We start from the raw sequence: 14,892 nt of genomic DNA, 5'->3' as shown, positions 1-14,892 counted from the left end.
AAAATGATTTGAGGGAATGTTTATCTGAAGCATTTTGTTCTTCCTGCATAAAAATTCCTTCTAATTTTGGCTGCACTGTTGCAGTTGTACTTCCATACAGGTCTTGGTTTGTTAATAAATTGCTTGCAAAGTAATATAATCTTATTCGAATCACCACATGTTACTGAGATGGGAACGATGCTGAGTCGCACATACTAAAAATTCCTGAATTAGGGTTACCCTCAAAATCTTAACAAAGAATACCATCATCCTCCACCCCAACCCTTTAAGAAATTATATATTTATATTTATATATATATATATATATATATAGTTTTACACCTAGTTTTTCATACCTGTTATTAATTGATGCCGATTAGTTTTGTGCTGACTGTGCCCCTGGAAAGCACCAAAGCCCTGTAAAGACTTAAGCCAAGAGTGTGTATTTGGGGGGACGGGGTGGTGAGAAGAGGGAGAGAGGTACATGGGAGGGTGGAGATGGTAGAATTTATGGAATTACACACCATCCCATCACTCCCTTCTGACCGTGCACGTTGCTTACACTCATCCTTGCCATGATCCCACTTGAACACACAAATCCTCAGAAGGGTTATTAAAATCTAGCTCTAGCAAAAACACACACACAAAAACCCGAAGCGAAACCCCCCAAATGCTCAACGTACTTCCTTAAGACCCATTTTTTCAAAAAAGTAGTTATGTTAAGTCTAGAGGAGAATAGAAAGGAAAGCAGTGTTAGCAAACATGGGATGAACAAAAGAGCTGAAAGTTACCTGCCAACAGGTCGGTACTGGATGCCACCAAACTGCTGCGTTTACTGTTTTACCACAGGGGGGAAAAGTTTAGGGAGGAATATTCTCAAGGATTTTCACAAGCTTTCTCTCTTGCCATCAGAAAGGGGAGAAGGGAAGTTTTTCTCTGCATTGTGAGACTTTTTTTGGCTCCTGAAAAGTTTTGCAAAGAACAGTAAGAAAGTGTGAACTGTTAGAAACTTAAGAAAAAGGGAATACATATATATTTACACAGCAGAACAGTGTTCATTAAGAACTACAAATTCCCACCCCAAATCATCAATTGACAGCGCATTAAGCAAATAAAAACATTCAACTGAAAACTGCAATGGGGGGTATGGAAATTTCCAACAATGGTCCAAGCCACTATCAGAACGTCCCAGAAATCACCCTCCAAGGTCAGAGAGACTCAAATTAAAAAAGAAAGAAAACAAAGAAAACAAAAGGAAAAAGGTAACATTTTGTTATAAACCCTACAATACTTTAGACATTCCTAGAACAGTGAAAAATTAAAAATAAAAGAGACAGTAGCAGCAGAGGTTACCTGTCCGAGCACCTACAATTCCATAGAGAGAACAGGAGTGGGTCGTGAGTCTCACACCAGCCAAATAGCTCATAAACCTTCTCAAAAAGAGTGAGCCATGAGAAAGAATTGTACATACTGATACATCTTACAAAGTTTAAGCCCTTACACATTTAACCAAATTGGCTTTGCTTTTCTAAACTGAGAGGCTTATTAGAAGTTTATTCCACTTGTTGAGTCTAGCAAGTGTCCAGTGCAACACCTCTAAGAGCGTCTTTTTATTTTTATAAGCACTGCCAGGTCCAGAGCATATTTCTTAGCAGATCTTCTCTATGATGCATTCCTGGTCATAGTCACTGAGGCATGATCACACAGCTTGGAAGTTGAGTGTAACCCAACAGCAACAAAAGTAGTCCATGAGTATGTTGTCCTTCCATTATGTATAACGGATGATCTATCACAGTGTTCCAGAATGACTGGGTTTATGAATGTATCAACACATTAAACCATTAAAGATCTGAAAATATACAAAGCTAGAAACACAATCTACAATTCTATACAATACAAAATATATAAATGTAACAATTCGATCTGCAAAAATTGCTGTATATAAATATAAAAATCACAAAGCACATATAACTTCATCAAACTCTCCCCCCTCCCTCGCCACCCCCTTGAGTAACTGCTTCAATTTAATGGTGTGTTCCATCATTGCCTCTGCTGATAATGTGACATCTGCCTTACCAACTGTTCATTTTAACATAGTTTCAAATTACGCTAAGTAATGTGCGTGCTCATAATGTAGTTCCGTCAAGTCACTATTCTTCAGGAAAGTGCAATAAGTAGCACAAACCTGTGTAGAAGCTACAGCCTAGTTATTAAGAGCTTGCGTCATTTTCTTTACCTATGATATATACAATGTTTTAAAAACCTTCTTCCGCAACATTTTCCTGGTGCAGGAGATGGGCAGGGGAGGAGATGGCTCTACTACCCTAAGTTCTTCAAGCAGAATTCCCTGTGAGATTTTGGTAAGCAATGTCAGTTTCTGCTTAAATGAAGTCTGAGGTTCTTCTTCACCCACAAATTATTCAGCCTCTTCTCCCAGCCTCACAATGCAAGCACAGCGTACTCATGACCGTCTCATGACATCAAGTAGACAAACCAAAGTATGAAAGCACTTCATATTTTATTTGTACGTGTTTGGGAAAGAAGCGTGTGCTTTACTTCACTGCATTTATATTGCTGAAAACTGGGTCTAAGAATTTGAACAAAAAAGCGTGATGTAAAAATCACAGTTGCCACAACCTGTTCATGCAATGTAGGAACTCAATATTGCCCGTATCAGAACTGTCAGCATTACCAGCTCCTTAATGGACTCAACTTTACTTCTTGTGAGTGGTGCAGAGTTTTCTAAAGTTCTATCAGCTAACTGGGGGTTAGTTCTTTGATCATATTCCCAAAAGATGTTCAGTGTTTTAAAGCAACTATAATGAAAAAATTACCCAATTAGGTTTTCAGCAAAACCTATATTTTAGACCACACACATTTAGTTGGCAGAGGGTTGAAGAACTGGTAAGCAGGAAAAAAAAACTCTGGGTGTTTGATTTTTAAATGAAACCGTTCATATCTTTCATTCCAACCTGGGCACTCTAAAAGGTTGCTTTTTGCTTCATCAGCTAATGCCAACAGTCAACCTTCTACTTGATTTTAATAATAATAATAATATTTAATTCTACAAAAAAGGTCATTATTACATTTTTAAAAAACCAAAAAAACTACAAACAGGCACGATCAAACCTTCATGAAAGCAGGTTAACACTTTTCTGTTTATTGCCTCCTGACGTCTCTCTGCGCAGTGTCCACAAGTTGTGTGTATTTAAGATCCGAATGAAGGTAAGACAGCCAAGTGGAGAGGATGGGCCAGAGGGATGAAACTCAGAGCCTCCGAGGGCTAAGGGGACATGCTCCTTTGAAGCATCCAGATAAAAGCAGCACTGCACACATAGGGTGCCCGCCCTCCAAAAACATTCTGTAAACCATCTTTCTGTTACAAACATTTTACTTCGTGTTTTTTTTGGTTGTTGTTTTTAAAGTAATAGGGTGTGTGTGTGTGTATGTGTGTGTGTGTGTGTGTGTGTGTGTGTATACACACACACACACACACACACACACACGCACACACAGTTTCAATGCTGTATACACCCCAAAGAAAATAAATGAGTGAGAAATGGGTGAGGAGGAGGAAGATGAGGCCATTAAAACAGACCCAAAGCTGCTGTTTTGGTTCTTTTATCAAATTTAATAAGAAAATGCACAGCCAGAAGTATCAGGGTTGGGTGGGGGTTGGGAGAGGAGATCATCAGGCATTCTGGAAAAAAGAGTGACGAACTGGACAGACAAAACCAATGACAAAACAAAGCAAAATACAAACACATACATAGGGGCCTGAGATCCACATATTTGTGGCCTTAAATCATATTCCCATTCTGGCTGGGCCGTACTGGCAAAGCGTCCTGCATTGTTTCCCAAAAACAAAACCTGCTTGTTTCTCTTCAGGATTTATCCTTAAGAAGTCAGGCTACTTTATATTTTAATGTCTTCTATAAATAAAAGTTACTAATAATAGTAGTAACGCATTATGTTTACTGCAAAGTAGTTTTGAAATTTGCAACCACTTCAACCCTCCTCCACACCCCCTCCCACATTTTTCTAGGTAACAGATTAAAAAAAAAGTGTTGAGTTGTTGTTGTTGTTAAATAGTGGTGATGTTAAATAATATGGGTATTTTCAAGTTTGGCCACTGTTAAAGATGCAGGCATGGAGAAGGAAGTGTTGGACGAGCATGTATTAAAAATGAAATATTAACATAGCATATATCTTGCAAAAAGGACTAAAACACTAACAAATACAAGTCAATGCACATTTGTTTTAAACTAGTGTTATTCTTTTTCACATTTTTAAACATTATTTTGTACACCAAAAGTTAACAGTGCTGTTTATCTTTGCTTTTTGTGCAAAAGAAAACATGCCACTTCTGCCATCAAAGAGCAAGACAGAAATTTATACACATCTTCACCACCATCACCACCACCAACCCAGGATTTAAAATTATTTTTTAAAATCCACACATACACTAAAATCTTTCTCCCAAGGAAAGTACTTTTTGTTTTAAATATAGATGTATGGACACAAACCGATCTGTTAATACTGAAATGGCAGAAGTCGCATGTTTGTTTCAAAAGCTCAAGCTGAACTAATAAATGTTGCATCCTGGTAAGCTGCCTAAGGGCCAGACCTCATGAGGCTGTTATGGGCTGTTTGTTAGGGATGCATGTTCACAAATCCTACTGGTGTTAGATGGGAAATGCTGATAGTTAGAATCTTTCCATGAAACAAAATTGGCTGCCCTAACTTGTGTCAACTCCTATGGGACATAAAGCAAGGGGCATTAAGTAACCAATAGGACTGAGCTCCAATGAGGTGAGGGGATGGTTGTAGATATATTAGTTCACAGGTGTTTTTGGAGAGCTAAACTTTCCAAACTCTGAAAGCACAAATCAAGCTGAAACTTTTTCCTATGAACATACATGCTCTGCAATATGTTTAAAGGTCACAGTGGCATCCCTAACAGAAACAAAAGGGTTGTACATTCCCATCCCCCCACAGATGCAGATTTTTAAGAGGGCTTTACCAAATGGAAATTGGCTGTTACAAATATCAACTAAACGTATGTTCTGCAAGATTAATAAGTAGCAAAAGCAGCATTCCCAGAACATGCGTGTTTTGATTTTGATCCCCAAGCTAAAACCCTTCCCCTCATCTCCGTAAGCTGCTTCTGATAAACAGCACTACAAGTTGGTTGCTTTAAAAAAAAGTACAAGAAAGTTGTTCATATTTATTTACATGTGGCATCACTCCACCAGGAGCTTAATCTCATTGGCTATTAGCTGGTTCATATTGAATATAGCCCCCGGGAGCTTGGTGAGCAACTCTCTCTCTGTGGTTTCAGGGTCGCTGTCGACAGAGCTGGAGCTGGCACTCATATTGTCGACAGTGGCGCTAGCTGGAGGGCCCAGCTCTGGCTCGCTAGTCTCGCTAGCCGTGGACACCACAGAGAGCAAGGACATGCGTCGTGTCAAGCGACCGGGGGGAAGAAGGGAAGCGGCATAGTCTGCTATGATCCCAGCTACATCTAGATTACAAGCCTTGTCAAAGGCAATGAAACCTACATTTGCATTGGCCTCACAGACGTAGAACGAGCCATCATCCTTCATTAGGAGGTCGATGCCGCACACATCCATCCCCAAGATGTTAGACACCTGGATTGCCAGCTGCTTGCCTTGTTCACTCAGCGAGCACATCATTCCTATGCCACCTGGCAAAAGGAGGAAGGATACATTTTAGGATGTGGTTTTGTTCCAGTTCAGCTACTGAAAGTTAGAAGGACTACTTATTCTTTGGCTATGGCATATCTATAAAAACCCATGGGCCAGACAGGTAGAGCTATGTGAGGTCTTAATATTGAATAAAATTGTGCTATTAGGACCAACCACTGGGAAATGTTTTGAGCAGTTTGTATTGAAAAGATGGGGTCCACCTGAATGACAAGAGAAATCCAACTGCTAGTGCTTAAAACCAAACAGGTTATAGAAAAACTGGTGTGTGTGTGTGTGTGTGAGAGAGAGAGAAACAGCGAGAGCGAGCGAGCGAGTGTGTGTGTGTGAGAAAGAGAGAGAGAGAGAGACAGACAGACAGACAGACAGACGTGGGGAAACAACAGATACTGAGGAGATTTTTATTTATTTATTTATTTAGCAAATGTGCATACCATTTTTCAACCACACTGATTCTCAAAGTGGTTTACAAGGTAGTGCACTCACATTTAGTTCAGTGGTTCTTATCACTGCAAGTTGAAACCAAGGAGTGAATGAAATAAAGTAGGCATATAAAAAACTTGGTGAGATAATCAAAGCCAATGAGATAGTGTTAAGCCAGGACTCACAAAATAGATGGAGGTGGTCTGAATGTGGGTCATTTCAAACAGACAAACCTTATAGATACAATAAATGATTGTGTAGCCTATTATCAATCATTTTACCACAGTTAATTGGCAGCTACATTTGCACCAGCCCTAAAAAGTGACTGAAGAAACAACTCTTGAGCATAATTGTGACTCAATACAGCCATAAACTGTATAAGCTGATGGCAGACCACTAGATTATACCCTAAATGCCATTACTTTCCATTTCTTTGTAACTAGGTGATGTCCCCATATTACTGAATCTTATCTTTAATCTTCCACAAAACATTTGAATTCTTTATAACAGCACTGTACATTAAACATTTGCTACTTAAATTAAGGTTAAAACTCTCCCTTGTGGGCACTACATCCAACCAAGAGTAAGCACACTTCCATTCTTACCAAGCGAGCAGTTGCTCTGCATTCTACCATCTGTTGAGCAACGCAGCATAGTTCCCACTACACGGCCTCCCACCACGATGACACGCACATCTTTGCCATGGGACTCCTGGACATATTTTTGGAATAGGTAAGGGGCCTCGTGACGAATTAGGTGGCTCAAGTCTGCCAAATGGTGCTTGTCTCTCGCCAGAAACACAGCTTTACCTGCATCAAGAGAGCACAGAAGATGAAACAGGTCATGGATTTTTCTGCATATTCCTAAATGGTGGGAAAGGCAGTGTTGTCTATATATCCTTAATCTCAGTGCTATAAAGACTATCCTGGTAGCACTGGTGTATGAATGAATACAAACAAAAATTGCAAAGCACTGCACTTATAGTGCTATAAAAATAGCAAAAATTGAAAAACATTACCTTAAAGCAAACTCACAATGTCCAAGGCTTATTCCAGTTCTCAATTCCCTCAGTATAGGTCTGTCAGTATCCTTCAATCTTGGCCTGTACCATTCCGTGCTATTCTAGTAGTGCTAGGTTGCAAGAGTGTTTTGCAACAGGTTTTGGGTTCTCTAGACACATAAAACAGAGGGCTGCACCAATCACAGTCCAAAGATGACGGAGATTCCTAGGTGCTGTGTATGATTAATTGATGAACCAACAATAAACCAGTCCCAATTAGGTGGCAAATGCCAATTACAATAATTAGTACAAAAATGGAACAATACAAAAATCAGTTGAAATCCCTGCCACATGCAAAATCTGCTGTATATTTAAAAAAAATTATATAGTTATTAAAATGCTATTTTGATGTAAATATTTAGTTGAATACAACCACATTTAGAAAAAATATCATTAGAAATATTAATCATAATTAAGAAAACATATTTCTACTGTCCTATGATAAGAGGATTCTGTACGTCATCAGAAATACCCCAAGCACAGTGAAGCTGGGGGCAGGGGAATATTCATGATATTCGTACTCTCTAGCCCTTTTTTCTCTTTGGCTTAATGGACATATTTGACCTATCATATAGCCATAAAACAGACAAGAGGCTGGTAGTTATCTCTTTTAGAAATTGGTAAGACAAGCAAGTTACTTCTATTTAAAATGTTTATATTAAGGAATTGGATTTTTCATCCCTGTAATTTAGTGCAATCCTATGTCCTAGGCCTGTCCTTGTCCCCAAAACTAAAATGCTACTCACTTGCAACAATAGGTCGCATAACAAAAACACAGGAACCAGAGCCCGAAAACAAGCCCTGTTGCCAACTCTGTCTTCATATCCAACCTGGCAACACTATGACAAATATGATGTATGTTATCACCTCCCAGCAGCACATTCTATGTTTGTTCTATGTAGAAATAACATAGAATAAAGTGCAAAAATAATAAATGGATACAAATCTGACATCAGAAAGGGCAACATGCAGAAATGAAGTGAACTTTTAATCTCCCTGAATGCTCTGCTGCTGATCTAAAGGTTGCCATTCTCCAACAGAGGAATTTCAAAGGGAGACTCCAGTATGAAATAGCTGAATTAGAACTAATAACCAAGCTTTGTTTGGGTCTGAATAAAGTCTATGGTTTCCTGCCCCACTACAAGTGCTAATTTACTCAGTCAAGCAGAGATTATGTTATCACCAATTACTGCTCTTGCAAAAATGGTCACTGTTCTCATTTTTTACACAAGGTAAATTAACACTCTCCTGCTGAACTCAGTGGAGAGCCAAAAATTACTACCCCCTCCCTTCTACAAAGCCATAATGAAGCATAGATACTAACTACAGTCAGTCATAGCACACTGCAAGCTGTATATAAATCTTTGACAGGAAACCCACCTCAGATAATAGGAGCTATATCACTCTATCATATCTACACAACTTAAAAGTGAGGACAGGCAATGTGGTTCCCCTGTGCTTGCAAAGTATACTGCTGATACTTATGGATTTTAAAACTGCATTTTATTTTTAAAATTAAAAAGTAATTGCATGGCCTTTATTCCCAATATGATTTTGGGCCCCACATGGACCTAGAGACATTCTTAAAAAGTAAGATAGGGGGTGGCTTGAGATCGGTGATTCACTCTGAAAGGAAGGAAGGACGGACAGACACAAGAAAGCAGTGGATAGTAGGCCAGCAAAAACTGAAAAAAAAAAGAAAATAAAAGATGTGGCTGGGTAAGTTTGGGGGTGGAATAGCAGGGGAGGTCAGCAGGGAAGGACTTGGGGGGATAGGGGATAGGAAGGACAGCAGAGGGGTTAGAAAAGCCAGCAGCAAAGGGGAAGTGGGCTAGGAAAGCCAGGAGGAGGAAGAAGGCTGAGACATCCAGGGGCAGTGGGGGAGGGATGTGTATGTATTTATGTAATGGATGAATGGGGGGGGTGTGTGTGTGTGCGCGTGCATGTGCACAAAAGGGCGTGAGAGGGAAAGAGTTTAGGGGTGATCTGATGGGAGGGAATTTTTTGGGAGGAGGAGATTGAAAGATCTTTGTGTGGGCAATGTGGGATGTGTGGGGGTTTTGTGTTTGTCAGGAATGGATATGCGAGTGATGTTCCTATCTGGAGGAAATAAAACTGAGGGAATTAATTTTAGAAGGATTTATTTAGAGATGGAATGGGGAAATTGGCTCACTTTTCTATGACATAGGAGTTCTGTTATAGCAGAAAATGTTGGGTTCATAGGAATGTGAATGTGTTTGTCTTCTACTGTAGCCGTTTGCCTTCCTATGAAATATGGTTTTTTTTGTAGTAGTAAAGTTGGTGATGTCTTCGCCCCAGAGTAATGTTTTTGTAATCTATCCCTCCAATGGCAGCTATTTTGTGACAAAGCCCACAACACTCTCTCAAAAATCCAAATATGACCATGGGCATAAAAAGGTTGGGTGTCTCTTTCCCACCCTAGCAAAAAGCTCATGCCTCCTCACAGAGGCACTGAACCCTTCTTGTTGAGAGCCTGTGAGTTCTTCTTGCTTATATTCTTCCTAAGTGAGCTCTGGAGCTATCTAGTGCTTATACCTTGCTTTCCTTCCCTTGTGTCCCTGTGTTTTCCTTTCCAAAGGGTGGTGTTTTGCAAGCTCTGTATATAGCATAGGGGGAGTCAAATCCCCATTTGCAGGCATCCCTGGAATGTGACAGCTAAGGGGCTTGTGGTGAATGCATCATAGTGGCTCACACCTGTGATGGTGTTATAGTGTCTTTGCTTTTGCTATGCTGCATTGTGTAGTGGGATACAGAGATATCATGGGAGTGTTTCACAGTTGCTGTTGTGCAAACTAGATCCTTCCAAACCTGGAAGTTGTACAGAATCATCTGTACAGTGCACACTTACTGGTGAGTTGTTGCCAAATTCTGGGAGTTTGTTAACGTTTCCATGTTTTCTGTAGGAAAGTTCATAGGCCACCAGAAGAATGGGGCCATATGATTGCACTGCCTGTGTGATCATATTGCAATTACTGTTGTTATTTTAGAGCTACAGGTTATGATTTATTTTTTTATTTATCCATGGTTGCATTACTTCCTGATCAATAGTTTTAATTCAGAAAGATATGTTAATGTAACCCTTTTTCTGAAAAAGAACACTTGCTCAAAATTCAGTAATTATATTTTAAGTTTATCCTCAAAGGTGACACTATACATGACACTGTGTGTGGCTCTAATAGCAGGGTTAAATATGAAACATCCCTTTTGCAGATATCTGTTTTATTTATACAATGATCACCTCATACTGCTCTACAAAGAATTCTCATTTGGGTTATGTCATCCCCTTCAACTATTTCCATTTTAAGTTGCCTTAACTCAGCCTTCCCAAATCTGGATCTCTGCAGATGTTTTGGATTACATGTCCCAACAGCTCCAGCCAGAATGGCCAATGGCCAGTTGTAGTCAGATAGCCATTGCAGTCCGAAACATATGGAGGGCAGCTAATTCCTTAGATGCTGCCCACTTGTTTGTTGCATCTGATTTTTCCATCATCAAATTTAACTGAAACCAATATTTGATTACAAAATTGTGTATTATGCATATATCATCCATGTCAACAAAGTGAAAGGATGCAAGAAAAAAAAGCAAGAACAGGCATTCTTACTTTGGGGGGGATGTCTGGGGAGGAGACATTTCTGGATAGAGTTAAAGAAATTACAAGTGGCCCCACTTGTTTGACGCTTGACCAATTTTATTGGAAAATTAGAGGGAAAAGGGAAAGTAGATAAAAATAATTAATGAACTAATATTTTGCTAGCAACTAGAATAATAGTGCCCAAAAGCTACAGAAGCAATTGGGTACCCTCTGTCATTAAATTATTAAGATTAGAGAGATAGCAAGCATAGTGTAAGCATGGTGAAATTATGTGAAGATTGGAAAGGAAATAAACCAGAAGTTATTGTCCAGTTTTGTTGTATATAAAGATGAGGAAGAACCACCTATCACCTTTCACTGAATTTTAATAAAATGAAACCTAAGACTGATTTAGTTGAAATATTTACTGAGGATGTTTCTTTTCTGCATATGGGAAACCAAAAGGTTTTATTTATAAATGCTGTTCAACCAACATGATATAAATTGATCATGGGGAGCCCAATTCATTGGTCCCTAGACAGAGTCTGGGGGGGCCAAAGGATACTTCAGATTCCTGGATCCGAGGATGGAGACAGTGCTCCAACCTCAGACCCAGGAGTCTGAGCTCCTCACCCCCTCACAGCTGGTGCAGAGAGAACCGTGCTGGTTGCCTCCCCAAGATCACAATGGCAACCTTGGAGAGGACAGAAAGTGGGCATTCCCATGGGCAGGGAGGGGAGGAGACTGGGGAGGCCAACTTACAAGGAATCCTCTGGCCTCCCCAGCCACCTTCCCTCCACTTCCCGAATGCCTCAGCTAGACAGGCAAAAACACCCATCTAGCCAAAATACAGAGTGGAATGAGTGTGGAGGCAAATATTGCCTCTGCAACTCCCCCCGCTCTGCACTGGATGGCCATAAGCCTCGGAGTTTGGAGGCTTAAGGCCATCCCCATAGGATTGTGCCCTTAAATACCAAATCTAAACTGGAATGACAAGCCAAAATTATCAATGACTCATACTTTGTGGCAGCTGAGAAGACAAGGATTTTAATTTCTCTTATTATTACAATGATTTAGCATGCAAAACATGCAAATACAATTACTTAATGACTGAAAACAAAAAAACAAACCTTGGTCATATAGTTATCCACATGTTGATAAATGTATACCAATTTAGTTAGGAAGTGCAGTTTATTACTTGAACAAGGGCTGATACCACTACATCACTGTAGCAACCTGTTTCTTCTTGGTAAGACTGAATTTAAGAAGTTCTGAATATTTCAGACAATTTGCTCCCAGAAGTAGTCAAGACACTTTGGACAAAGCATAATCCCCATTGAGCACCGTATAGCAATTATGCACAGATTCTTACACCCACCTCTATGACCACGTGTGTTCTTCACAACCATGGGGAACTCCAATACTTCTGCTTCATCAATCATTTTGGCAAAATTTTCATGACCCCCTGGTAAGAAAAAATAATTACATGTTGCTATCCCAGGGCAAAAGCATCCCACATTATTTTGCTACTTTACAGCAACAGCATGCTCCCAAGGCCGACACAATGATTAAGGAAGGCCAGTCCTTTACACACATGGCAACTCTGGAATCCAGTTTGTTCATTCTCACATGAGAAACTATTATTTCTGACAGTACCCTGGATAAAATAAATTCCCTATTAATTTACATGTTGGTTAATATGCATCTTTCTCATATGAAACCACCCACCATTGTATTGGAATCTCATTATGCCTTTTCCTTTCCCAATTTAAAAGCCCTAAGAGTACAGCTGAAACAATCCCAAGTGTACTGGTGTTGGGGGTACTGATTGATCCAGCATTTCACAAGAGGCCCGAGTGGCATTTGTGGCATGCAGGGTCTTAACAGCTAAAGATGGTGTGCTAGCTGCAACCCCCACTGGAGAGAGATAGCCAGGCCATAGTGATCCATGACTGGACTAGTACAATGAGGCTGTATGTGAGGTTGCCTCTGAAGATGCCCCAGAAAGTTCAGTCTGAGCACAATATAGCTGCTATGTTACTATGACATTTATGTATTAAAACATTTTTAAACTGTCCTACATCCTTGTAGATACCAGGGCGGTGTACAAGTATGATTAAAACAATACACAATACAATAAAAACCCTAAACCCACATCATCGTCTTAGGAACAGAGAAGGCAGCCAATACAATAAGACAAAATCAACAGATTAAAATGCCTGGGTAAACAACAAGGCTTTGAGCTAGTGCTGAAACAATGTAATGTTGGCACCACAAGAAGGGTATTCCATAGTCAGGGTGCTGTAACCGAGAAGGCACTCTCCCTTGTTGACACATAATGAACACAATGTACGTGGAGAAAGGCCTCCTTTGATTATCTTAAGTCATGGGAAGGCTGATATAGGGAGACCTAGCCATGTAGGTCTTTAAAGTAAGCGCAAGCAACTTGAGTTGGGCTTAGAAGTGAATAGGCAGCCAGTACACCTCCTTCAAAATCTATGCAATATGATTCTGCCTGGCTGTACCCATTACAATGCTGGCTCCTGCATTTTGCGCTAGCTGAAGCTTTTGGGCTGTCTTCAAGGACGGTCCAACGTACAACGTTTTACAGTAATCGAATCAGGTTATAGAGCATAAACCAATGCAGCCAGACTATCCCCATCCAGGAGGAACAGTTGTAGCTGGCGAACCAGCCAACGTTAGTAAAAGGCACTTGGAGCAACTGAGGCCACCTGAGCCTCAAAAACAATGCTGGATCAATGAGTACCCCTAAGCTACACATCAGGGGGAGTGCATCCCAATCTAGAGCAGGCTACACACCCAACTCCTGGACAGCACCTCTGTCTTGAGAGGATTCAGCTTTAGTTTATTTGTCTTCATCCAATCCATTACCAACTGCAGACATCAGTACAGTACCAGAACAACCCCATCTGACTCATGACAAGCATCAATACAGCTGGGTGTCATCGGCATATTTATAGCACCTCACCCAGTGGCTTCATATAGAAGTTAAAAAGCAAGGGGGAAAAGATGGACCCTTGTAGGGCCCCACTGTTCAAATGCCATGGGGATCAGCAATCCCTCCCCTTCAGAAACCACTTTCTGAAACCAACCCAGCAGATAAGAGCGGAACCACCATATCACCATGCCTTCAACATCTAACCCAGAGCTGATCCAATAAGATACCATGGTCAATGGTATCAAAGCCATCAAGAGATTGAGGAGTACCAACAGGATAGCGCTCTCTGTCTCTCTCCTGACAAAGGTGATCTGCCACAGCACATCAGTGGACATGTCTCCTCAAGAGGGGGATGGATTCCTTATAGATGTCAGCAGCACCCCACCCCCAACACCTGTCCCTCCAGCCTATGTTGGTGTTGCACTATATACCCAGCTGGAAAGAGCTGGGAAAGCTCCACTCCCCCTAGCTCATCCACCTAAGTTTCAGTGACACACCCGGTCAGCCCCTTCATCCACAATCAAATAATGGATAAGAGCTGTTTTACTATGGAGTGACCTGGCATTTACAAGTAGTACCCCTAGGATGGAGGGGAGGTTAACAGGACAGCCCAAATTATGCTAACTGGGACTGGCTATAGAGAACAGATCTCACCAATGCTTAATCACTTATACTGTCTGCAACTCCATTTTGGGCAAAATTCAACATGTTGATCGATACTTATAAAGCCCTAAATGTCTTGGGACCTGGCTACTTGAAAGAAGATCTTCTCCTGCATGATCCTAGTTGAATCCTTCATTCTTCATCTGGGGCTCTCCTTCCGAGTCGTCCTGCCATCTGAAGTTAGGTGGGTGATGACCAGAGGGAAGGCCTTCTCAGTTGTGGTGCCTCAAATATGGAATGCTTCCTCCCTGAGAAGCTTAGCACCAACTTTAATACCTTTATGGCACCAGATGAAGTCTTTATTTGCCCAGGTATTCCAGCATATTCTATAGCTGGTTTTAGTGCTGTTTCATAGCAGGGGTGGCCCATATGTGGCTTGCAAAGAAGGTGTGGGTAATGTTTGCACCTCCCTGCACCTGCCACTGAATTTGCTGTGGAGGCAACAAAATTCACAGTGATTTTTCAAGGAAACAGGGCACACTGTAAC

The 14,892-nt window shown here is 40.7% G+C and overlaps 1 protein-coding gene across 5 annotated transcripts in view; it reads right to left on the bottom strand.

Moving 5' to 3' along the window:
• Positions 1-2,481: 2,481 nt before the first annotated feature.
• Positions 2,482-14,892, bottom strand: part of RIMKLB (ribosomal modification protein rimK like family member B) — a 105,127-nt gene continuing 92,716 nt past the window's right edge. For all 5 annotated transcript variants that reach the window (XM_084835496.1, XM_084835500.1, XM_084835498.1 and 2 more), the window contains 3 exons: positions 12,162-12,248; positions 6,734-6,937; positions 2,482-5,686 (listed from right to left, as the gene is read on the bottom strand). In XM_084835496.1, coding sequence (XP_084691622.1) covers positions 5,223-5,686; positions 6,734-6,937; positions 12,162-12,248 — 755 coding nt within the window. In that variant the 3' untranslated portion in view covers positions 2,482-5,222. The remainder of the gene's footprint in view (positions 5,687-6,733; positions 6,938-12,161; positions 12,249-14,892) is intronic.

Source organism: Heloderma suspectum, chromosome 2, assembly GCF_057233095.1.
Source record: "Heloderma suspectum isolate Gila_16-S chromosome 2, 16-S_ref, whole genome shotgun sequence".
NCBI lineage: Eukaryota > Metazoa > Chordata > Lepidosauria > Squamata > Helodermatidae > Heloderma > Heloderma suspectum.
The sequence above is the reverse complement of the archived record's forward strand: the minus strand, read 5'-3'. Positions and strand labels throughout refer to the sequence as shown.